Source organism: Nomascus leucogenys, chromosome 18 (genome assembly GCF_006542625.1).
Source record: "Nomascus leucogenys isolate Asia chromosome 18, Asia_NLE_v1, whole genome shotgun sequence".
In the NCBI taxonomy this organism is placed as follows: Eukaryota; Metazoa; Chordata; class Mammalia; order Primates; family Hylobatidae; genus Nomascus; species Nomascus leucogenys.
The window spans coordinates 44,227,304-44,250,398 of record NC_044398.1 but is presented as its reverse complement, the minus strand read 5'-3'; the positions used below and the strand labels follow the sequence as shown (position 1 = coordinate 44,250,398).

The following is a 23,095-nucleotide window of genomic DNA, read 5'->3' as shown; positions in this document are numbered from 1 at the left end:
TGCTGTGTGACCCCAGAATAGTCCCTTCCCTTCTCTGAGCCGCCCAGTGCTGAAGGTGCTGAGGAGGCATGAATTGCCCCCTTTTTCCTGGCCAGCAGTATAGATGGGCAGCAGGTCCCCTGAGATGGACCTGACCACTTCCTATGGCCCCACCTCGAAGTCCACGTTCTTTTCATGGCTCCCAGGGAGCAGGTTCCCATAAGGATGCATTTGGTGGGGCCACCCCCTGTGTGTACCACATTCCCAGAATCCCTGAGCCAAGTCCTCAGGGACAGGAACTGGCTTGTGTGGTTGGCGGTCCCTGTAGGGGCCAGCCAGGGTAGTTGGGGGGCAGGACAAGACCCACCGGGTAGGCTGGCCCAGGCCACTTCCTCTCTTTGTTGTCCTCGTATTTTCTTTTCCTCCTGAGATTTAACTTGAAGACAACGTCAGTAGCAGTTTCTGGAGCCACTTGCCAAGGCTGAGTGTGAGCTGAGCCTGCCCCACCACCAAGATGATCCTGAGCTTGCTGTTCAGCCTTGGGGGCCCCCTGGGCTGGGGGCTGCTGGGGGCATGGGCCCAGGCTCCCAGTACTAGGCTCTCTGATCTGCAGAGCTCCAGGCTACCTGGGGTCTGGAGGGCAGAGGCTAAGGACACCGGCGAGGACCCCGTTGGACGGTAAGAGGGCCTGGACCTTGGCAGAGGTCATGGAGTAGGATCTGAGTCCCAGCTCAGCTAGAGCAGAGCCTCTCTAGACCTCACTGGGGTCCCATGTGTGAAATGGGCTAATAGTATCTATCTGCTGGGCCAGCTGTGAGGCTGAACAAGGAGCCTGGACTGGGTGTTTCAGGATCCACCTAAGAATTGCAGGGAGTTCCCTGTCGGAGCCACGGCAGGGAATGGGGCTTGGGGGGCTGTCAGGGAGGCACAGCTGCTACCATCAATCACCCAGCATGGGGCACTGGGGGACTGTGGCTGAAGCCATTGCCAGCTGGCCTGGCTATGCCTCCTGTTCTTCCAAAGAAATCAATTCTGAAAGCTGAGACCCAGCAAGGCTGCCCTGAGATTTTGATCTCAGTTCCCTGGGGACCTGACTGACTGCCCAGCAGTGAGCAGAGAGGGCCCCCTGCTCTCCAGAGCACAATCCAGGGCACTCTGCCTCAGCGACCCAGCAAGTGGGCAGGATGGTCTTGCAACTGGACCCAGAACATAGCTTTCCAACATTCTGTGTGTACAGGGCCAGGGCCCCTCCTGCTGATGAGGTGTTGGGCCTTTAAGTCCCCCCTCATCTCCAACTGCCCCTCAATCAGAGCAGCAGGTGCTGTTTACGGGGCCCCCAGTCTCAGGGCCAGGCACCTTGCCATGTGTATCTCAGTTCATCCCTCCAACAGCCCCACTTACAGAGGAGGAGCCTGAGGCTCAGAGAGGCTGAGGGGCTTGCCCAAGGTCACACAGCTAAGGAGCAGGATCTGAGTTTGACTCCAGAGCTCATAGTCAACTCTCTGCAGCACTCGGAGCCAGCCCCGGCCCCCAGATGCTCCTACCTCCACCCTCCTGCCCCCACACACCAGACCTGTTTGGCTAAGGGCATCTACATGGATTTAGGGAGTGAGGGGGGGCCACCTTACACTTCTATGCGGTGTATGAGAGCCACCATCGCAGAGCGGACCTGCCTGGGATAGGTCTCATTTGGCTTCTGAGTTGCAGGTTTGTTGGGTGCTTTCCTGAAAATGGATTTGACCAGGGAGGGGCAAGAGGCCCCTTAGTGAGGGGCTGGTGGCAGTGGCGTGAGGAGCAGTGGCTGAGCAGTTGGCCATGGAGAAACCTCATTCCCACCTTCCCCCAACTCTGCTCAGGGCTGGGAGGTGCAGGTGATTCTAGATGGTGGGGCGGCAGGGGGAGCGGGGGTTGGGGGAGGGGCGGGGTGGATCCAGCCACTCCGCTCTGATTCCAGGAACAAGGAAGCTCCACGCCTGAGTCTCAGGCCACCTTCCTCCTTTTGATCAAAGGGAGGATGAGAGGACCCGGTGGACAGGAGGGAGGAGGGAGCTGCTCCTCTTCCTCCCTGCCCCCTTGGTTGTGGGAGAGACATTGCTCCCTTAGCCCCAAGGAGTGAGGGTCTGGGAACTGCTGATGGGCAGCCCTGCAGGGGCCCCGCAGTCCTTCTCTGGGGTTCTCAGAGTGGGAGGGTGCATGTACCTGGCCCAGGAATGCCCAGGTGTCCCAAGCCTGGAAGCCCCCTGCCTGCAGGGCTCTCCTTCCCACATCCAGAAGCTGCAGTCTCCACAGGGCAAGCCCATGCTCTCTCACCAAGCCCGGATGGGCTGGTGAGAAAGGAAGGAAATGCCGCAGCTTCCTGGGCTGATTGCTTCCCGTGCTCCTGTGACCAGGGAGGCGGAAGCGTGCTCCAGCCCCCGTCCCCGCAGCATGGGAAGGGGAGGCAAATTGGGTTCCACTAGCAGGGGTGGTGACACCGACACCATCACGAGGAGGCTCGGCTGCCAGGGCCAGGCATTCTGCCCTGCCTTTGCCGCTCACATCTGTTTCCAGAGCCCCAGGGCTAGGCCGGGCCCAGGATGCAGGCCCCAATAAGACCCTTTGCAAGGAGAAGCTTGAATAGAACCACTATGTCCTCAGACTTCCCTGCGGTGGAGAAGTGAAGGGGTTAACTGCTTCTTAGGTTGCCAGGGACCCTGAGGGGCCCAGCCCAGGGAGCCAGCAGCCTGAGCATTAGGACTTCGGGGGGAAGAGGCTCTTTGTGTGCCCTGGCTTGGGGATGTCTAGAATGTGGGCTCCTCAGACCCAGGATTTGCTGTCCCAGTGGAACTCAGTCTGTGGTAGGGACCGCACTGAGCCCCAGGCAAGGTGTCTCATCTATCACATTGCTGTGACAGCTCAGAGGGGTGGGGATGCCCCCCAGGGCCACACAGCTCCTAAGTGACGGTGAGAGCCCGGGCCCACCCAGGCTGTCCTGTCCCCCCCAAGAGGGTGGCCGTGTAGGGGACGCTGCTGCCAGCAGGCTGGTTGGCCCCAGTCACTGGCCTCAGGCCTCTCCTGTCCCTCACACAAGGGGCACTGGGATTTTCCCAGCTGGGAGCTTGTGGCCCAGAAGAGTCCAGCATATGACTGAAGGTCACACAGGAGTAGGGCAGAGCACAGGCTGCCTTCTCTGGGCCAGGATGCACCTTTTGCACTTGTTCCTCCCCCATCCTCACCCCCACCCCCGACCCCTGCCCGGCACAAAGCCCTTGGCATGAACAGGGAAGAGCCCACACTGGCCAGAGCTGAAGCTTCCAGAACCACACTCAGGGGTTCTCAGCTCTGGGCTGGTCCCTGAGAGAGCCTCAGGCTTCTCTGCCAAGGCCCTTTTCTGACTCAAGGACAAAACCCTGTGAGTTTCTCCCCTGGAATGGTCAGGTTAATGGCTGGCTTCAGGGCCTCAGAAAGCAAGGCTGCTGAGAACACGCCCTCCTTCCCAAGGAAGACTTGAGGGCCCCTGGGAGGGCGTTTCCTGGCTGGGGAAGGGAAGGCACTCCACACAATCTGCATGATGGATGCGCCCTCCCCCTCCCACAGGCTCTCTCCCTCTTCCCCCCACCCCCGCTCTGATCTGTGTGCCGCAGAGGCACAGTTTCTTCGCATTTTGATGATGGGGGAAGGGCCTTGCTCAAGGTCACTGTGGGTTCAGGGAGGAGGAGGAGAGGAGAGGAGAGCGCAGGCTGCCCAGCTTCCATTTAAAGCTCCAAAGGAGTCCACATACCCTCCCATCTGGGTGGGGCAGCAGGTTGGGGCCACAGAAGACCAAGGGCAGCTCCAAACCAGGCCAGATAAGCCCCACATCCACTCTGGGTTGGCCACTGGGAGATGAGGGCACCCAGCAGGACTCCCCAAGGGGAGGGCACAAAGATGAAGCCAGCCTGAGATGGAGGGGCAGAGGGAAAAATGGGCACTTCAGCAAGTTGGGGGGGGGCATGGGCATCAAGGGCCAGCAAGAAGCTGCCAAGAGCTGGAGGAAGCCAAAGCAAAGGTCAGGAATGTTCCCAGGGTTCTGGGCCAGCAGCCTGTACTGTGCCAAGGGAGGGCCTGCCCAGGGCAGGGAGCATGGGCAGAGAGAATAGCAGTGCTGAAGCCCAGGCTCTGGGCAGGTCAGCAGAGAAAGTTCTTGGGCAGGAAGGGTGGGCGGCATAGTTTCCACTTCCAGGAGCTCGAGGTGGAAAGTCCCGGTCACTCCTGGCAGGCTGGACCAGGCCAGGCATGCCTGGGGCACAGGCCTTCCAGGCCCTCTTTAGTAGGTCAGAGGTTTGCCAGGAATGGAACTTTGTTTAGAGAGAGTTTCTCAACCCTGGCACTACTGACATTTTGGACTAGATAATTCCTTGTTGTAGGGTGTGGAGATGTCCTATGCATTGTAGGGTATTTGGCAGCATCTTTGGGCCCCACCCATGAGACACCCAGTCTTGAGTAGCACCCACCACCCAGTAGTGACAATGCACCTGGGGAAAGTACCCTCTCCTCCCATTAAGAACCACTGGTCTAAGAGAGATTTTTCTCTAGGGCTGAGCTGTTACGGGAAGTCAGGGACCCCAAACAGAGGGACAGGCTGGAGCCACAGCAGAGGAACATAAATTGTGAAGATTTCATTTTAATATGGACATATATCAGTTCCCAAAATTAATACTTTTATAATTTCTTACACCTATTTTTACTGCAATCTCTGAACATAAATTGTGAAGATTTCATTTTAATACGGACATTTATCACTTCCCTAATAATACTGATAATTTCTTATGCCTGTCTTACTTTAATCTCTTAATCCTGTTATCTTCTTAAGCTGAGGATGTATGTCACCTCAGGACCCTGTGATGTTTGTGTTAACTGTACAAATTGATTGTAAAACATGTGTGTTTGAATAATATGAAATCAGTGCACCTTGCAAATGAACAGAATAACAGCGATTTTAGGGAACAAGGGAAGACAACCATAAGGTCTGACTGCCTGCGGGGTCGGGCAAAAAGAGCCATATTTTTCTTCTTGCAGAGAGCCTATAAATGGATGTACAAGTAGGAGAGATATCGCTATATTCTTTTCCTAGCAAGGAATATAATATTAAGACCCTAGGAAAAGAATTGCATTCCTGGGGGGAGGTCTATAAACGGCCGCTCTGGGAGTGTCTGTCCTATGAGGTTGAGATAAGGACTGAGATACGCCCTGGTCTCCTGCAGTACCCTCAGGCTTACCAGGATTGAGAAACCCCAGCCCTGGTAAATTTGAGATCACACTGGTTCCCTGCTCTCAAACCCTGTTTTCTGTCAAGATGTTTATCAAGACAATATGTGCACCACTGAACATAGACCCCTATCAGGAGTTTCTGATTTTGTCCTCGCCCTGTTTCCTCAGAAGCATGTGATCTTTGCTCTGCTTTTTGCACCTTAAAGCATGTGACCTACTCCCTGTTCATACACTCCCTCCTCTTTTAAAGTCCTTAATAAAAACCTGCTGGTTTTGCGGCTCAGGTGGGCATCACGGTCCTACCGATAGGTGATGTCACACCCAGAGGCCCAGCTGTAAAATTCCTCTCTTTGTACTCTTTCTCTTTATTTCTCAGACTGGCCGACACTTAGGGAAAATAGAACCTATGTTGAAATATTGGGGGCAGGTTGCCCCGATACTGAGCCCATGTTCCAGGAATTTCCATGGGGCCCCAGGTGGATGTCTGTGCAGACAAGCATGTCACCTGTGGCTCCTGAGCTCTGGGGCCAGCACCTTCCCAGCCCTCTGTTTCAGTGTTGAGTGAGCATTCCTTCCTTCCTTCCATCCTTATCGTGAGGTGTCCCCTTTTTATGTTGACTGATCCCTTGGAGATGCACCGGCCCCTTCCTGGTCTCTGTTCCCACTGGCTGGCATATCAAATCCTGAGCCAACGCCCCATCGTTTTCATTCTTTGGCTTTGGAGTCGGTCTTGATAGTTGTGAGAGAAACTCCCTACTCATTGTTGTCTTTCAAAATGTTCTTTCTTTTTTTCTTTCGAGACAGGGTCTTGCTCCATTGCCCAGGCTCGAGTGCAGTGGTTCAATGTGGGCTCACTGCGACCTCCACCTCCTCAGCTCAAGCAATCCTTCCACCTCAGCCTCCCAAGTAGCTGGGACTAGAGGTGCGTGCCACCACGCCCAGCTAATTTTTGTATTTTTTGTAGAGACAGGGTTGTGCCATGTTGCCCAGTTTTGTCTGAAACTCCTGCACTCAAGTGATCCTCCCACCTGGGCCTCCCAAAGTGCTGGGATTACAGGCATGAGCCACTGTGCCTGGGTTCCAAACTGTTCTTGATTATTCATCTGCATTTTCTCTTCCTGATGAAAATTACTTTATTTATTTTTTTAAGTTTCATTTTTATTAGTTATACATACTCATAGGCAGGGGTCAGAAAACTATGGCCAGTGGGCCAAATCCAGCCCATCACCTGTTTTTGCTAACAAAGTTTTATTGGAGCACAGCCAGGCTGGTTCATTTACATATTGTCATTGACTGCTTTTGTGGTATAATGGCAGAGCTGAGTAGATGGGACAGAGTTCATGTGGCCTGGAAAGCCTGAAACCATGGCCAGCATCAGGGGCATGTGACCTGTGCAGTCACACACAAGGCCCTGCACTCTGGAGGGCCCCACCCTGGGTGTCATCATCTTGAAATTCTTCATACTTTTTGAAGGAGAGGCCCCACATATTCATTTTGCACTGGGCCCTGCAGATTATGTAGCTGGCCTTGTGTCAAATATTTATTATCTGTACCCTTAGAAAAAAAGTTTGCTGATCTCCCGATTAGGAGTCAACTGATTCTCTAAGGCTTGTTGAGACAGTCAGAAGCCCCAGCTCCCTCTGGTCCCAAAGGCAATGACTTTCAAATTTGCAGGTGATTCTTTTGCGTTTACCTCTGTATCACTAAAGAACATGCTTGCATTGCTACTTCTTAGGAGGTAACATTATCTTTTTTTTTTTTTTGAGATGGAGTTTCACTCTTGTTGCCCAGGCTGGAGTGCAATGGCACGATCTTGGCTCACTGCAACCTCCACCTCCCAGATTCAAGCAATTCTCCTGCCTCAGCCTCCTGAGTAGCTGGGATGGAGGTAGCATTACCTATGAGCCAGATCTCATTCCTACCCCAAAGCAAATACATGTGCACGCATCCATAGGGCCATGTGTACTGCTCAGCATTAAGCCTTGAAATAAACTGTGAAACTTTTTTGCCCCCTTGCACACTTTTGGTTTTCCCAGTAGTAAAAATTTAGAACTCACAGAGTTCTAAAATTTCATGTCTTGCTTTTTTCTTCTGCTTATTCCGTGTCTTTATCACTAACTCAGCTCCATACCTTCAGCCAGTTGTCCACATCTGCTCTCTACACTCTCATTCATGCCGGGTGTCGGATCAGCTGCGTCTTCTTGGAGATGCAGCTCCCAGAGCCTCCAGGTGTGTTCCAGTGTGAACTGCTGCCCTCATCCCACAGCCCACTGTCATTCTGGGGGCTCCCTTCACCTGGTTTTTGTGTTGGAATCTGTTTCCTGATCCTGTGCCTTCTCTTTCTTGATTCTCTCTGTTGTTTCGTTGGAGTGTTTCCTGTGGCACCATGGTTCTGCATCCTGGGTGTGCCATGCAATGACCCAGAGAGCCTTAAAATGCTGGTGCTCAGGCCCTAACCTCAGGGGGTCTAGGAGACTATCATTTTTCTTTCTTTTTATTATTATTATTATTTTTGAGACAGGGTCTTGCACTGTCACCCAGACTGGAGTGCAGTGGAGTGATCCTGGCCCACCACAACCTCCGCCTCCCAGGTTCAAGTGATTCTCCTGCCTCAGCCTCCCAAGTAGCTGGGATTACAGGCGCCCACCACCACGCCCAGATAATTTTTTGTATTTTTAGTAGAGACAGTATGTCACTATGTTGGCCAGGCTGGTCTCAAACTCCTGACCTCGTGATCTGCCTGCCTCGGCCTCCCAAAGTGCTGGGATTATAGGCATGAGCCACCGTACCCAGCCTCTTTTTATTATTTTTTGTATTTTTTGTAGAGATGAAGTCTCACTATATTGCCCAGGCTCAAATTCCTAGTCTTAAGCAGTCCTCCTGCTTTGGCCTCCCAGTGTTGGGATGACCAGCATGAGCCACTGCACCTGGCCCAGGACTATTATTATTATTTATTAATATATTATTAATATATTATTAATTAATGATTAATATAATAAATAATAATAATGAGTGTATTATTATTATTAATACACTCATTATTATTATTATTATTGAGATGGAGTCTAGCTGTCACCCAGGCTGGAGTGCAGTGGTGCAGTCTCCACTCACTGCAACCTCTGCCTTCCGGGTTCAAGTGATTCTCCTGCCTCAGCCTCCTGAGTAGCTGGGATTACAGGCGTGCACCACCATGCCTGGCTAATTTTTGTATTTTTAGTGGAGACGAGGTTTTGCCATGTTTGCCAGGCTGGTCCGGAACCCCTGACCTCAAGTGATCCACCTGCCTTGGCCTCCCAAAGTGCTGGAATTACAGGTGTGAGCCACCACACCCAGCCCCAAGACTATTATTTTTAAAGTGCCACACAGTGGTTTTGTTTTTGGGTGTCTTTTTTTTTTTTTTTTTTTTTTTTTTGAGATGGGGTCTCACTATGTTCTCCAGGCTGATCTCAAACTCCAGGCCTCAAGCAGTTCTCCCACCTCAGTCACTTGAGTAGCTGGGATTACAGGTGCAGGCCACCACACCTGGCTTGCATGATGGTGTTGATGTGCAGGCAATATTTCAAACCACTGCTCATCAGGTAGTCTCCTACTGGGATACATGGGAGGTAAATGTTCTGAAACCTGGGTCGTTTGAAAATGCCTTTATTCTCACTCCCCACACTGGTTCATAGTTAGGCTGGATATAGGATTCTGGGTTGTAAATTATTTTTCTTCAGTATTTTGAATGCAATTTTCACTGTGTTCCATTTTCCAATATTGCTGTTGAGAGGTTCAAAGCCATTCCAATTACTGATTTTGTATGAGTGTGTTTGTCTTGGTTTTTCTCTCTGGAAGCATGTAGAAACCCTTTGTTTCCAGAGTTCTAAAATTTCATGACATGTTTTGATGTAAGTGTATTTTCATCATATTGCAGGTAATTGGTGGTGCTTTGAATCTGGAAATTAAAGTCCTTCACTTCTGGAATATGTTTTTTGTTTGTTGTTGAGACAAGGTCTCGCTCTTTTGCTCAGGCTGGAGTCCAGTGGTGCAATCATAGCTCACTGAAGCCTCAACCTCCCGCGCTCACAGGACCCTTCCACCTCAGCCATCTGAGGAGCTGGGACTACAGGTGTACATCACCACACCTAGCTAATTTTTGAATATTTTTGTGGAGATTGAGATCTTGCCATGTTGCTCAGGCTGGTGTTGAAATCCTGAGCTCAAGTGATCCTCCTGCCTCAGCCTCCCAAAATACTGGGATTACAGGCATAAGGCACAATGCCTGGCCTGATTTTTTTTTCATTGATGATTTCCTCTGTCTGTTCTCTCTTTCTGAAATTGGTGCTATTTGGATGTTACATTTGCAAGACTGGTCCTCTATTTTTCTTTTCTCTTTCCAATTTTTCATCTCTCCATTTGCTCTTTTTAGGGAAATTTCTTTAACTTTACCCTCTAACATTTCCATTAAATTTATTTTCATTTCTACTGTTATGTTTTTAAGTTCCAAGAGTTTTTTTTTGTTCTCTGAATGCTCACCCTTCCTCTCCCATCCCCCCCTCATTTTTTTTTTTCATAGCTTCCTGGTCTTGTTTCTTGGGTGCAGTAATTTCTTTTTTTTTCTTTTTTTTTTTTTTTGAGACAGAGTCTTGCTCTGTCACCCAGGCTGGAGTGCAGTGGCGCGATCTCGGCTCACTGCAAGCTCCGCCTCCCAGGTTCACGCCATTCTCCTGCCTCAGCCTCTCCGAGTAGCTGGGACTACAGGCGCCCGCCACCACGCCCGGCTAATTTTTTAAATATTTTTAGCAGAGACGGGGTTTCACCATGTTAGCCAGGATGGTCTTGATCTCCTGACCTCATGATCCGCCCGCCTCGGCCTCCCAAAGTGCTGGGATTACAAGTGTGAGCCACCGCGCCTGGCCGGGTGCAGTAATTTCTTTTATCAACCTGGAAATCTTAGTGCAAATGTTGGAGTGGTTCTCTTCTCCTTACACAGTCTTGGTTTTTGTCCAAGTTGACATTTTTCCGTTTGCCCACTTTGACTTCTTTTTTTTGTTTGTTTTAGATAGGGTCTTGCTCTGCACCCAGGCTGAAGTGTAGTAGCATAATCATGGCTCACTGCAGCCTCAAACTTCTGGGCTCAAGCAATCCTCCTACCTCAGCCTCCTGAATAGCTGAGACTACAGGCATGTGCCACCACACCCGGCTAATTTTTTGTAGGGATGAGGTCTCACTACGTTACACAGGCTGGACTCAAACTCGTGGGCTCAAAGGATCCTCCCACCTCAGCCTCCCAAAGTGCTGGGATTACAGGCGTGCGCCACTGTACCTGGCCCTCTTTTGGAATACAGTGTTTCTCGGGTAAATCCTGGATGTCTGCTCACTTAAGAGGAGAAAGACTGAGAAGCTGACTGGAAGCTGGGGTGTATGGATACCCCTTTCTGACCCATTTTGTCATAGGATCTTCTGGTTGGCTATTTTATGGGAGAACCCCTGGTGTCAGCAGCTTTGGGTCTTTTCCTCTCGGGCTGGCTCATTTTCCTAAGAAACTTTCCAGTCTGCTGCTAAGAGGGTAAAGCAGACTGGGGGCTCAGCACTCAAAATATGGTCACTTGGCTGGGTGCGGTGGCTCATGCCTGTAATCCCAGCACTTTGGGAGGCCGAGGCAGGTGGATCACGAGGTCAGGAGTTTAAGACCAGCCTGGCCAACATAGTGAAACCCTGTCTCTACTAAAAATACAAAAAAATTAGCCGGGCGTGGTGGTGGGCACCTGTAATCCCGGCCACTTGGGAGGCTGAGGCAAGGAGAATCGCTTGAACCTGGGAGGTGGAGGTTGCAGCAAGCCAAGATTGCACCACTGCACTCCAGCCCAAGCGACAGTGCGAGACTCCGTCTCCAAAAAAAGAAAAGGTCACTCGAATCCCCCGCCCCTGCCTTTCCCAACACTATCCCCTGTGTGACAGTGCTTGACGGCCCCAGGACAAAGACCGGCTCCAGAGAATAAAATCCCGGCACTGACAGCCACTTAATCACCAAGGCCTCTGAACGCTGCTTTCTAAGAGCCCACAGATGTGGCCACTTCTCCCACGTCCACCATCACTCAGTCCAAGCTGCCACCATCTCTCCCCATACTCTGGACACAGCTGCCAACATCTTGCCCTCCCATCCTCTCTGCACCCAGGAACCAGGGTGGCTCTTTCATGCCACTTCCCTGCTGAAACCCCTCCATGATTTCCCATGCCCTCAGGGACATGGGCCAGCTCCTCCGCTGAGGTCTGGCTTCTCCCTTCGTCCCAGCCTCCTTCTGCAGCCCCTTCCTCACCCCCACGCACCCCTGTCACATCCGGTGCCTCATCCGACTTTCTGGCCTTAAGACACAGCCCCATTAGCTCCTTCTCCTGAAAGTCTCTGCAGATCCTAGCACTTCTCACCCATTCTAAGAGTGCCCGCTCTCCCTGGGGACCCTGAAGGGAAAGTCTGCACCTCCACATCCACACCCTGAGTTTGAGCGCAGCACCCGGCACCCAAGAGGTGCTGAGCTGTACTGTGCCACAGAGATCATTGCCACTTGCAACTCTGACGAGCTCTGTTCTGGCAGCTGGCTGCCTGGGGAAGGGCTCTCTGACCACTGCCACTGACCCCATGGAGTCAGCCACTGGGTCAGTGAACTGGGGCTCCGTCAGCATGAGTGTCCCCCACTCCTGGGACCACCACAGTACATGCTGGTGAAGGGCCAGGATGGAGGGGCTACCTCTCAGGTGTGCGGGATGCTGAGTGTGACCCCCAACCACCTTGCATGACCTTGATGCGGTGGCCATCCCAGAGAGGACACTGCTCCACCCAGCTGCTTACCTTTCCTTAGGACAACTGTTTGAAAGTCCCTTTCTAGAATGGTCCTAATGGGCATGGCCAGGGAGCTGGTCCCTCATATAAGTAGCAACTGGGCAGGCTGCCAGGGCAGCTGGAATGGGGCAGTGGGGCTGTGTTCACAGAATACTTGTCAGGAGCCAGGCCCCTGGTGCTTCTCTGCCCACTTAGAGGAGGGCATTACGATCACCATTGTATAGATGGGGAAAGAGAAGCTCCCTAAGTGCCTCACTCAGGGTCACACAGCCAGAAAGTGTGAGGGATTTGAACCCAGGATTCTCCAGCCCCGGCTGCATGTTGGTAGCAGGAGAAACAGTGAGAGCTTTCTGGCTCTGCAGCTAACCTCACCAAAGGGAATCCATGCAGACAGCTGCAGTGCACACAGTGTTTCCCCACACTCTCGCAGTTAGTTTTGTTGGCTAAAACAGTCATCACCCTGGAGCTGCTTTTCACAGCTCTGGATTGTGGTGGGTTTCTCAGCCTCTCTGCTGGCTCGGGGAGGCTTCGGGAAGGTGGTGGAGCAGGTGCTCTCTTCGCAGGTAGGGATTGTGCAACATTTGCTCTGGAGCCCAGGGATGAATAATGCGGAAGGCTCTCTCCTCAGGATAATGGATTCCAGAATCCCAGCACTGCTCCGGCAGGAGGCGGGGACCGGTGGCTCTGCACTGCCACCCCCTGTTGACCTGGATGTGGCTCAGCAGCCTTCTCCTCTGGCTTGTTTTCCAGTAACTGGTGCCCCTACCCAATGTCCAAGCTGGTCACCTTACTAGCTCTTTGCAAAACAGAGAAATTCCTCGTTCATTCGCAGCAGCCGTGTCCGCAGGGAGCTCCAGACTGCCAGAGAGTCAAAGTCATGTGAGTAGGGGAGGGTGGGCCATTTGCCCAGGCCTGGAGCGGGCCCTCCCTGGAGTCACTGAGCCAGCCCTCCTCCTCTTCCAGGTACCGCATGGCCCACAAGCCGGTGTACCAGGTCAAGCAGAAGGTGCTGACCTCTTTGGCCTGGAGGTGCTGCCCTGGCTACACGGGCCCCAACTGTGAGCACCACGGTAGGGCTCCCTGCAGCCCCCTTTCCCCCTTGATCTCTGATCCCCAAGGTCAAGCAGCTCCCCTGACCAATGGGGTCAATATCTAATGCTTTCTTCTGCAGATTCCATGGCAGTCCCTGAGCCTGCAGATCCTGGTGACAGCCACCAGGAACCTCGGGATGGACCAGTCAGCTTTGAACCTGGTGTGTTGCTTTCCAGAAGGGGCAGGCAGGCAGGCTGGTGGGGCCCATGTAGCCAGCTGGCCCTTTCTCCTGTGATACAGCAGTGCCATTTCAGGGAAACCTTGCCTCCAGAATCAGCAAGGCCTGCTCTGTGGCCTGCACCACCTCCCACCTTGAAGGCCAGGCTCACAGGGCCCCCAGCTGCCTGCTGGCTAAGCACACACACCCTTTTCCTTCGCCCCATCTTCTGGGAAGGACTGGTCCATCTGGCACTTTCCTTGCCCCCCTGAACCACACAAGCCCTTGTGCCTGGAAAAAGCATTCTCACCCTTTCCCACAGCCCTAACCAGAGCCAGGAAGTCAAGCTGTCCTTGGTCTCGGAGTCAGCACAGGAAACCCACCAAGAGACACCATTTGCAGCAGGGCCCTTCAAGGCTGGGCCCAAGATTGAGAAAGCAAATGAGTTTCATTATGTGGTGAAGTATTTATTGACAAGGGCTGCCAAGAATGAAGTTGTGAGGCCATGTGCATGTGCTGAGGAGGGGAGTGTACCATGATTGATTAGTCATGTCTGCTGTAGGTGTAGGAGGCAAGGTAAGGGCTCACTTGCTATGCATTTGCCCTCCAGGGGTTTAAGGCTTCTAAGCTCCTGCTCAGAGGACATCAGCAGCTACCTTCCCTGCTCTCAGCCTTCAACTCTCCTTCTCTGAACCTCGTGATCTTCCCAGGCCTGGTGAGTTAGCCCTTGACATTTATGTCTGCTGTGTATTTAGGCCACCTTGCTGCAGCGATCAATGAGGTTGAGGTGCAACAGGAACAGCAGGAACACCTGCTGGGAGATCTCCAGAATGATGTGCACCAGGTGGCAGACAGTCTGCCAGGCCTGTGGAAAGCCCTGCCTGGTAACCTCACAGCTGCAATGATGGAAGCAAATCAAACAGGGCACGGTGAGTGGCAGGCTGTAGGGGCTGAGGAAGAGCCTGGTCACACTGAGGGAAGGAGGGGAGGACCCCGCTGGTCCCAGCCTGGGAGGAGTGTCTGCTCCTGCAGGGCTTGTGTCACACCGCATGTCTGTTGCAGAGTTCCCTGATAGATCCTTGGAGCAGGTGCTGCTACCTCACGTGGACACCTTCCTACAAGTGCATTTCAGCCCCATCTGGAGGAACTTTAACCAAAGCCTGCACAGCCTTTCCCAGGCCATAAGAAACCTGTCTCTTGATGTGGAGGCCAACCGCCAGGCCATCTCCAGAGTCCAGGACAGTGCTGTGGCCAGGGCTGACTTCCAGGAGCTTGGTGCCAAATTTGAGGCCAAGGTCCAGGAGAACACTCAGAGAGTGGGTCAGCTGCGGCAGGACGTGGAGGACCGCCTGCATGCCCAGCACTTTAGCCTGCACCACTCGATCTCGGAGCTCCAGGCCGATGTGGACACCAAATTGAAGAGGTTGCACAAGGCTCAGGAGGCCCCAGGGACCAATGGCAGTCTGGTGTTGGCAACGCCCGGGGCTGGGGCAAGGCCTGAGCCGGACAGTCTGCAGGCCAGGCTGGGCCAGCTGCAGAGGAACCTCTCAGAGCTGCACATGACCACAGCCCGCAGGGAGGAGGAGTTGCAGTACACCCTGGAGGACATGAGGGCCACCCTGACCCGGCACGTGGATGAGATCAAGGAACTGTACTCCGAATCGGATGAGACCTTCGATCAGATTAGCAAGGTGGAGCGGCAGGTGGAGGAGCTGCAGGTGAACCACACGGCGCTCCGTGAGCTGCGCGTGATCCTGATGGAGAAGTCTCTGATCATGGAGGAGAACAAGGAGGGGGTGGAGCGGCAGCTCCTGGAGCTCAACCTCACGCTGCAGCACCTGCAGGGTGGCCATGCCGACCTCATCAAGTACGTGAAGGACTGCAATTGCCAGAAGCTCTACTTAGACCTGGACGTCATCCGGGAGGGCCAGAGGGACGCCACGCGTGCCCTGGAGGAGACCCAGGTGAGCCTGGACGAGCGGCGGCAGCTGGACGGCTCCTCCCTGCAGGCCCTGCAGAACGCCGTGGACGCCGTGTCGCTGGCCGTGGACGCGCACAAAGCGGAGGGCGAGCGGGCGCGGGCGGCCACGTCGCGGCTCCGGAGCCAAGTGCAGGCGCTGGATGCCGAGGTGGGCGCGCTGAAGGCGGCCGCGGCCGAGGCCCGCCACGAGGTGCGCCAGCTGCACAGCGCCTTCGCCGCCCTGCTGGAGGACGCGCTGCGGCACGAGGCGGTGCTGGCCGCGCTCTTCGGGGAGGAGGTGCTGGAGGAGATGTCTGAGCAGACGCCGGGACCGCTGCCCCTGAGCTACGAGCAGATCCGCGTGGCCCTGCAGGACGCCGCCAGCGGGCTGCAGGAGCAGGCGCTCGGCTGGGACGAGCTGGCCGCCCGAGTGGCGGCCCTGGAGCAGGCCTCGGAGCCCCCGCGGCCGGCAGAGCACCTGGAGCCCAGCCACGACGCGGGCCGCGAAGAGGCCGCCACCACCGCCCTGGCCGGGCTGGCGCGGGAGCTCCAGCGCCTGAGCAACGACGTCAAGAGTGTCGGGCGGTGCTGCGAGGCCGAGGCCGGGGCCGGGGCCGCCTCCCTCAACGCCTCCCTTGACGGCCTCCACAACGCACTCTTCGCCACTCAGCGCAGCTTGGAGCAGCACCAGCGGCTCTTCCACAGCCTCTTTGGGAACTTCCAAGGGCTCATGGAAGCCAACGTCAGCCTGGACCTGGGGAAGCTGCAGACCCTGCTGAGCAGGAAAGGGAAGAAGCAGCAGAAAGGCCTGGAAGCTCCCCGGAAGAGGGATAAGAAGGAAGCGGAGCCTTTGGTGGACACGCGCGTCACAGGGCCTGTCCCAGGTGCCTTGGGCGCGGCGCTCTGGGAGGCAGGTGAGTTCCTGGGCCGGGGAGACTGGACGAGCCTAGGAGGCCAGGGCCGGCTGCCGGCAGCTCTTCTGCCTCCAAGAGGGCAAGGAAGAAAGAGAACAGGACGGCCATCCGTCACCCCTACTGGGTACACCTTCCCCTTGGCCCACCTGCTTTTCAGGGGTGTGGGTCTCTGAAGCTACCTGGCTTATGGGGAGACAGGAGAAGTCACAAGAAACACCTGCTAGTGCCAGAGCCCGTGAGCGACAGAGCCTGGAGGCCACACGCACACTAGTGCCGCCTACTGCTTCTGCTGCAGAGAGGGAAGGGCCTCCTGCCCTGCCAGGGCAGCCTTCAGGTCCCCCCATCTCATCTCTTCACCTCACCCCCTTCGTTCCCATGTGCGTTTAAGCCACTGTATCTAGGGAGAATGTGGATAGGGACTGTGGCCACTTGCAGCCCCACTTAGCTCTGTTTCACTTTCCATGATTTTAGTTTTTTTTCTTTTTCTTTTCTTTTTTTTTTTTTTTTTTTTTTTTTGAGATGGGTCTCACTTTGTCATCCAGGCTTGAGTACAGTGGTGGGATCATGGCTCACTGCAGCCTCGACCTCCCCAGGCTCAGCTGATCCTCCCACTTCAGCCTCCAGAGTAGCTGGGACTTACAGGCATGTGTCACCATGCCTAGCTAATTTTTGTACTTTTTGTAGAGACAGGGTCTTGCTATGTTGCCCAGGCTGGTCTCAAATTCCTGGGATCAAGTAATCTGCCCACCTCAGCCTCCTGAAGCGTTAAGATTACAGATGTGAGCCATGTGCCCAGCATTGATTTCAGTTTCTTGCATCAACCACGATCAGAAAATAGGTGAGTACAGTACAATAAGATTTTGAGAGAGGGAGAAAGCACATTCATATAACTTTTATTGCAGTATATTGTTATAATTGTTTTATATTTTATTATTATTGTCAATCTCTTACTGTGCCTAATTTACAAGTTAAACTTTGGCATAGGTATGTACATAGAGAAAAAAAATAGTATATATAGGGTTTGGTACTGTCTGAGATTTCAGGCACCTGCTAAGGTCTTGGAACACACCTCAGTGGACTGTACAGGGAAAGCCATGGGCCCTGGAAGGAGCTCATTCCCTCTGCAAATACAGTTAACCTGTCCCACTGCTCTGTGCTAGTCCCCTTCCTGGGCTTTACCACAATGACCCATCCCAACAGGTCAATGACACGCTCATCAGCACTTCCACATTACCTGAAACTGAGGCGCAAACAGAAGTTTCCTGCTTGCACAGCTAGTGAGCAGCAGAGGAGCGCTGTCTTTAGGGTGCTGGTTCTTCCCCTCCAAAAGGCACTCCATGGCTGGTCCCTGCAGGGCCCTGGGCCTGGGAGCTGGCTTTGAGGCTGAAGGCATGTGCGACCAAGCTTCCCATCCCCTCCCTGAGTGTGGTCCTGGGAGGGGGACAGCTAGGCTCTGTGTATCAAGTGACTCTCCCTGCCAGAGGCTGGGCTTGGAGCTGTGGCCTCTCCCCACCCAGACACCCACACCCCACCTTGTACCTAAGTACAAGGCCACCATCTTGGCCATGTGCAGCCTGGCATGTGGCAAGTCCAAGGTCTTGTTGAAGGTCCCGTCCCAGGCAGCCCCTGCCCCTGCTGACCCTCCCTATGGCCCAAGAGGCAATGTGGAGCAGTGGGAAGCACCCAGGCTCTGGCATCACTTGTCTGTTTCTTCCTCAGTAAAATGGCAGAATCCCTACCCACGTCAAAGTTTTGTTATGAAGACTGCTGCGTTTACCAAATACCTAGCACAAGGCTTACCCCATGTAGGAACGCAGTCAACGTTTTCCCATTTCCCCAGCATTTTCAGGGTCCAGGTTGTGTCCATCGATACTGACACTTCTCTCGTTTCCTCTCGTGCATGGTGCAAGGCTTCAGTATGCTGATGACTTTCAGAATTTGCCCCATGGTTTGGAAATGTGGTTACCAAGACAATATTTATTTCAAAAAAATGTTGTCCTTAAAAACAAATTTCCAGGCCGGGCACAGTGGCTCATGCCTATAATCCTAGCAGTTTGGGAGGCCGAGGCGCGTAGATCACTTGAGGTCAGGAGTTCCAGACCAGCCTGCCCAACATGGTGAAACCCCATCTCTGCTAAAAATACAAAATTAGCTGGGTGTGGTGGCCGGCGCCTGTAATCCCAGCTACTCGGGAGGCTGAGAAAGGAGAATCACTTGAACCCGGGAGGCATAGGCTGCAGTGAGCTGAGATTGCGCCACTGCACTCCAGCCTAGGCAAGAAGAGCGAAACTCTGTAAAAAAAAAAAAAAAAAAAAAAAAAAAAAAAAAATTAGCCAGGTGTGGTGGCAGGCACCTGTAATCCCAACTACTTGGAAGGCTGAGGCAGAAGAATCACTTGAACCTGGGAGGCAGAGGTTGCTGTGAGCCAAGATAGCTCCATTGCACTCCAGCCTGGGCGACAGAGTAGGACTCTGTCTCAAACACACACACACACACACACACACACACACACCACACACCCCAAATTTCCCTTTATTTGTTTGTAGGAAGGCTGTAGGGCTTGAATGTGTGCCCTGCAGGGAAGCACATTCTGAGTTTGCACAGCCCTTCCCGCATCTTAGGGCCTGTCCGGCGCAAGGCTGAGTTGAGGGTCTCCCTCTGCGGCGGAACTCCCTGCGCAGGCGCCTAGACGGAACGGCCGGAACGAGGGCCTAGCACCGGTAGAGGGCGCTGCGGGCAGGCCTTCCTTCGGCTAGGCGAGAGACCCACCTGCAGGGTGTTAGGGGAATTGCAGAGGCAGCCGCCGGCCTCTGACTTGGGCACATTTTTTTTTTTTTTTGAGACGGAGTCTCGCCCTTTCGTCCAGGCTGGAGTGCAATGGCGTGATCTCGGCTCACTGCAACCTCCGCCTTCCGGGTTCAAACGATTCTCCTGCCTCAGCCTCCCGAGTAGCTGAGATTACAGGCGCCTGCCACCATGCCCAACTAATTTTTATATTTTTAGTACAGACGGGGTTTCACCATGTTGGCCAGGCTGGTCTCGAACTCCTGAACTCGTGATCCGCCCACCTCGGCCTCCCAAAGTGCTGGGATTACAGGCGTGAGCCACTGCGCCCGGCTTTTTTTTTTTTTTTTTTGGACGGAATTTCACTCTTGTTGCCCAGGCTGGAGTGCAACGGCGTGATCTCGGCTCACCGCAACCTCCGCCTCCCGGGTTCAAGCGATTCCCATGCTTCAGCCTCCCGAGTAGCTGAGATTACAGGTATGCCCCACCACGCCTGGCTAATTTTGTATTTTTAGTAAAGATGGGGTTTCTCCATGTTGGTCACTATGGTCTCCAACTCCCGACCTCAGGTGATCCGCCTGCCTTGGCCTCCCAAAGTGCTGGGATTACAGGCGTGAGCCACTGCGCCCGGCTGATTTGACACAATCTTAACACAAATGGGAAACCTATTCTCAACTGTCTAATTCTCAAAAAATCTTCCAGAACTAGAGAAAAGCAACATTTTTTTATTCACAAAGGCTTACTGGATTGGGAGTCAAAGAGCTGAGGCTTGAGTTCCGGGACCCAAGTCAGTAATTGCTCAGCAAACTGCTCCTCTGCAGACTTTGGTTTTATCACCTAAGAAATGGGGACCTTCTTTTAAACCCCTACAGAGGAGGCAGGTTGAGAAACCCCATGGTGGACATGACCTCGTTGGTGCCAAGGCCAGTGTCACAGCCAGGACCCAAGTAGGACTCACCCTTCCTGTGCCGTCTCATGACCCTGTCCCCAGCTGCCCAACCATGCTGGCCAGGCAGCAGGACTGGCTTCTTCCTGGCTGTTTGTACACCCTCCACACATGGCAACTTCCTCTGCCTCTGTGCCCGTGCATGGACCTGGCACCAGTGTTCTGTCAGTGTTCCTGTCCTAAGGCTGGCCAAAATGCTCCCTGCAGAGAACCAGAAGTCTAGAGATTCAAGGTCTGCTCCCAGGAGGCTTGGTAATTTACTAGTTGTGTGGTCTGGAGCAATAAGCTTTTTCTTTCTGGGCCTCAATTTACCCATATGTAAATCTCAGGGCTCTGTACGACATTTTGAAAAACCACATTAAGATGACCAGCTTGGCCAGGAACGGTGGCTCACACCTGTAATCCCAGCACTTTGTGGGGTTGAGGTGGGAGGACCGCTTGAGCTCAGGAGTTTGAGACCAGCCTGGGCAACAGAGCAAGACTCTGTCTCTACAGAAAATAAAAAATTAGCCAGGCATGATGGCGCATGCCTGTAGACCCAGCTACTCAGGTGGCTGGGGTGGGAGGATTGCTTGAGCCCAGGAAGTTGAGGCTGCAGTGAGCCATGATCGCCAATGTGCTCCAGTCTGGGCAACAAGAGACCCTTTATCAACTGAAAAAAAGACGACCAGCTTGAAGGGGCTTCTCTTCCCTGGCTCCACCTGCTCTTTCCTTCTTTCTCCAAGGTTCTGTCTTCAACATCCAGGAGGATCCAGCCTTCATGGCTCTGCAGATACCTTCCCAGTGTTAGCATTATTATTACCTTGAAGATGGATATTTTCTCCCTCTCCCGAGTATCTCAAGATTTCTAGCAAGTAGTGGTCGTCTGGGAGTCAGAGACCTGTGTTCCTGTCCCAGCCTGCCATTTACAAACCATGTAGCCTTGGGCAGCCGGTGAAGGATTCAACCTGTTTTGTCAATCAGGGTTACTGTCTCTCAAGAAAGTTGGAAGGAAAAGGGATCAAACGAGAAAGTGCTTTGTGGCTGGGCATGGTGGCTCACCTGTAAGCCCAACATTTTGGGAGGCTGAGGCTGGAGGATCACTTGAGCCCAGGAGCTCGAGATCAGCCTGGGCAACATAGTAAGACTCCATCTCTACATTAAAAAAAAGGGCTACAGTGAGTCATGACCACTGCTGCACTCCAGCCTGGGAGACAGAGTGAGTCCCTGTCTCAAAAAAAAAAAAGAAAGTATTTTGTTAAAATGTACATCAGCTCAGACAACAGACTTGCATTTTCCTTCCTCTCTATTAGTGAAAAACAGAATTGGCCATCTAGCTGCAATAACACTGCTGTTGGGAATATCTAGGTTATCTAGAAATAGTGACCTATTTCCAGTGCTAATAAGGTGAGGGCAGTAGGTCTCAGGGTTTAATTTCCCACCCAAGAGTGTAAGGGATGAGTCACTAAGCACTGTCCTGTTATGTTTCAGGATCCCCTGTGGCCTTCTATGCCAGCTTTTCAGAAGGGACGGCTGCCCTGCAGACAGTGAAGTTCAACACTACATACATCAACGTTGGCAGCAGCTACTTCCCTGAACATGGCTACTTCCGAGCCCCTGAGCGTGGTGTCTACCTGTTTGCAGTGAGCGTTGAATTTGGCCCAGGGCCAGGCACCGGGCAGCTGGTGTTTGGAGGTCACCATCGGACTCCAGTATGTACCACTGGGCAGGGGAGTGGAAGCACAGCAACGGTCTTTGCCATGGCTGAGCTGCAGAAGGGTGAGCGAGTGTGGTTTGAGTTAACCCAGGGATCAATAACAAAGAGAAGCCTGCCGGGCACTGCATTTGGGGGCTTCCTGATGTTTAAGACCTGAACCCCAGCCCCGATCTGATCAGACATCATGGACTTGCCCAGCTCTCCTTGGCCTGGGGCTCTGGCCAGGGATGGGCTGGAGGTCATTCAGTTGGTCTGTCTCTTCCCTGGAAACCTTCTGCAAAGACAGTGTGGTGTACGTGGCCTCCTTCTAGCCGCACGGGGCTTGGCCATTTCTCCATGATGAGAAGGACTGGAATGCTTCTCCGGGCAGGACATGGTCCTAGGAAGCCTGAACCTTGGCTTGGCATGCCTTCTCGGACAGCACGGCCTGGGCTCCAACTCTTCGCCACACCCTGTATTCTACAACTTCTTTGGTGTTTTGCTCCTCCTGTGGTTGGAAACTTCTGTACAACACTTTAAACTTTTCTCTTGCTTCCTCTTCTCTTCTCCCTAATCGTATGATAGAAAGACATTCTTTCCCAGGAGGAATGTTTGTTTAAAATGGAGGCAACATTTTGGCCAACACTGGAAAGCACTAGAGGGCAATGGGATTAAACCAACCTGCTTGGTCTCTATTAGTCAGTAATGAAGACTTCAGCCTGGCCAACCAAGGGAAAGGAAATATCTTTAGTTTCAGTCATTCCTTGTACGATATGGTTTAGCTGTGCCCCCACCTAAAATATCATCTTGAATTGTAATCCCTATAATCCCCACACGTCAAGGAAGAGATCAGGTGGAGGTAATTGGATCTTGGGAGCGGTTCCCCCATGCTGTTCTTGTGATAGTGAGTTCTCATGAGATCTGATGATTTTATAAGTTTGATAGTTCCTCCTGTGTTCATTCTCCTTCCTGCCACCTTGTGAAGAAGGTGCCTTGGTTCCTCTTCACTGTCTGCCATGATTGTAAGTTTCCTGAGGCCTCCCCAGCCATGTGGAACAGTGAGTCAATTAAACCTCTTTCCTTTATAAATTATCCAGTCTTGGGCAGTTCTTTATAGCAGTGTGAAAATGGACTAATACACTTGTGTTTATCTGTAATTTAAATTTCATGTCTTTTTCTCCTTGCCTTACATAGGGTAAAGACCAAGAAATGCCAAATGTGAACTAAAATGTGTAGGGCCTTCACCTTTTTTACTTCCTCCAGTATCTTAGGACCATCGTAATTCTTGTTAGCATCTCTAACCAGGAGGCAGCTGAGGGAGGAGGGAAGGAAGACTGTAAAAATCCCGCTCACTAATGATCAACTTTGGAATAAAGTGATGCCCTTCAAATCTCTGCCTCATTTACTTCTGGAGGGAAAAAATAATTGGTAGAGTAGGTAAAAAAAATATGGGACAACGTGAAACTATGTGGGTAAATGTGACTGATTATTCCAGGCCCTGTTATGTAGAATGATTTCCGTTCATTTTACATAAAACAC

The 23,095-nt window shown here is 52.9% G+C and overlaps 1 protein-coding gene across 1 annotated transcript; it reads left to right on the top strand.

Moving 5' to 3' along the window:
* Window positions 1-366: 366 nt before the first annotated feature.
* Window positions 367-22,946, top strand: MMRN2 (multimerin 2). Its single transcript, XM_003278595.3, has 7 exons — window positions 367-657; window positions 12,779-12,907; window positions 12,992-13,098; window positions 13,200-13,280; window positions 14,033-14,206; window positions 14,340-16,151; window positions 21,352-22,946. Exons 1-7 carry the CDS (start codon window positions 494-496, stop codon window positions 21,732-21,734), a joined length of 2,850 nt encoding a protein of 949 aa, XP_003278643.2. The 5' UTR covers window positions 367-493; the 3' UTR covers window positions 21,735-22,946.
* The last annotated feature ends 149 nt before the right edge of the window (window positions 22,947-23,095 follow it).

Coding starts and splice junctions, on each gene's coding strand:
- MMRN2 (XM_003278595.3), top strand. CDS start 494: ATGATCCTGAGCTTGCTGTTCAGCCTTGGGGGCCCCCTGGGCTGGGGG. Junction 658..12,778: donor GGCGAGGACCCCGTTGGACG/GTAAGAGGGCCT, acceptor CTTGTTTTCCAG/TAACTGGTGCCCCTACCCAA. Junction 13,281..14,032: donor ACCAGTCAGCTTTGAACCTG/GTGTGTTGCTTT, acceptor CTGTGTATTTAG/GCCACCTTGCTGCAGCGATC.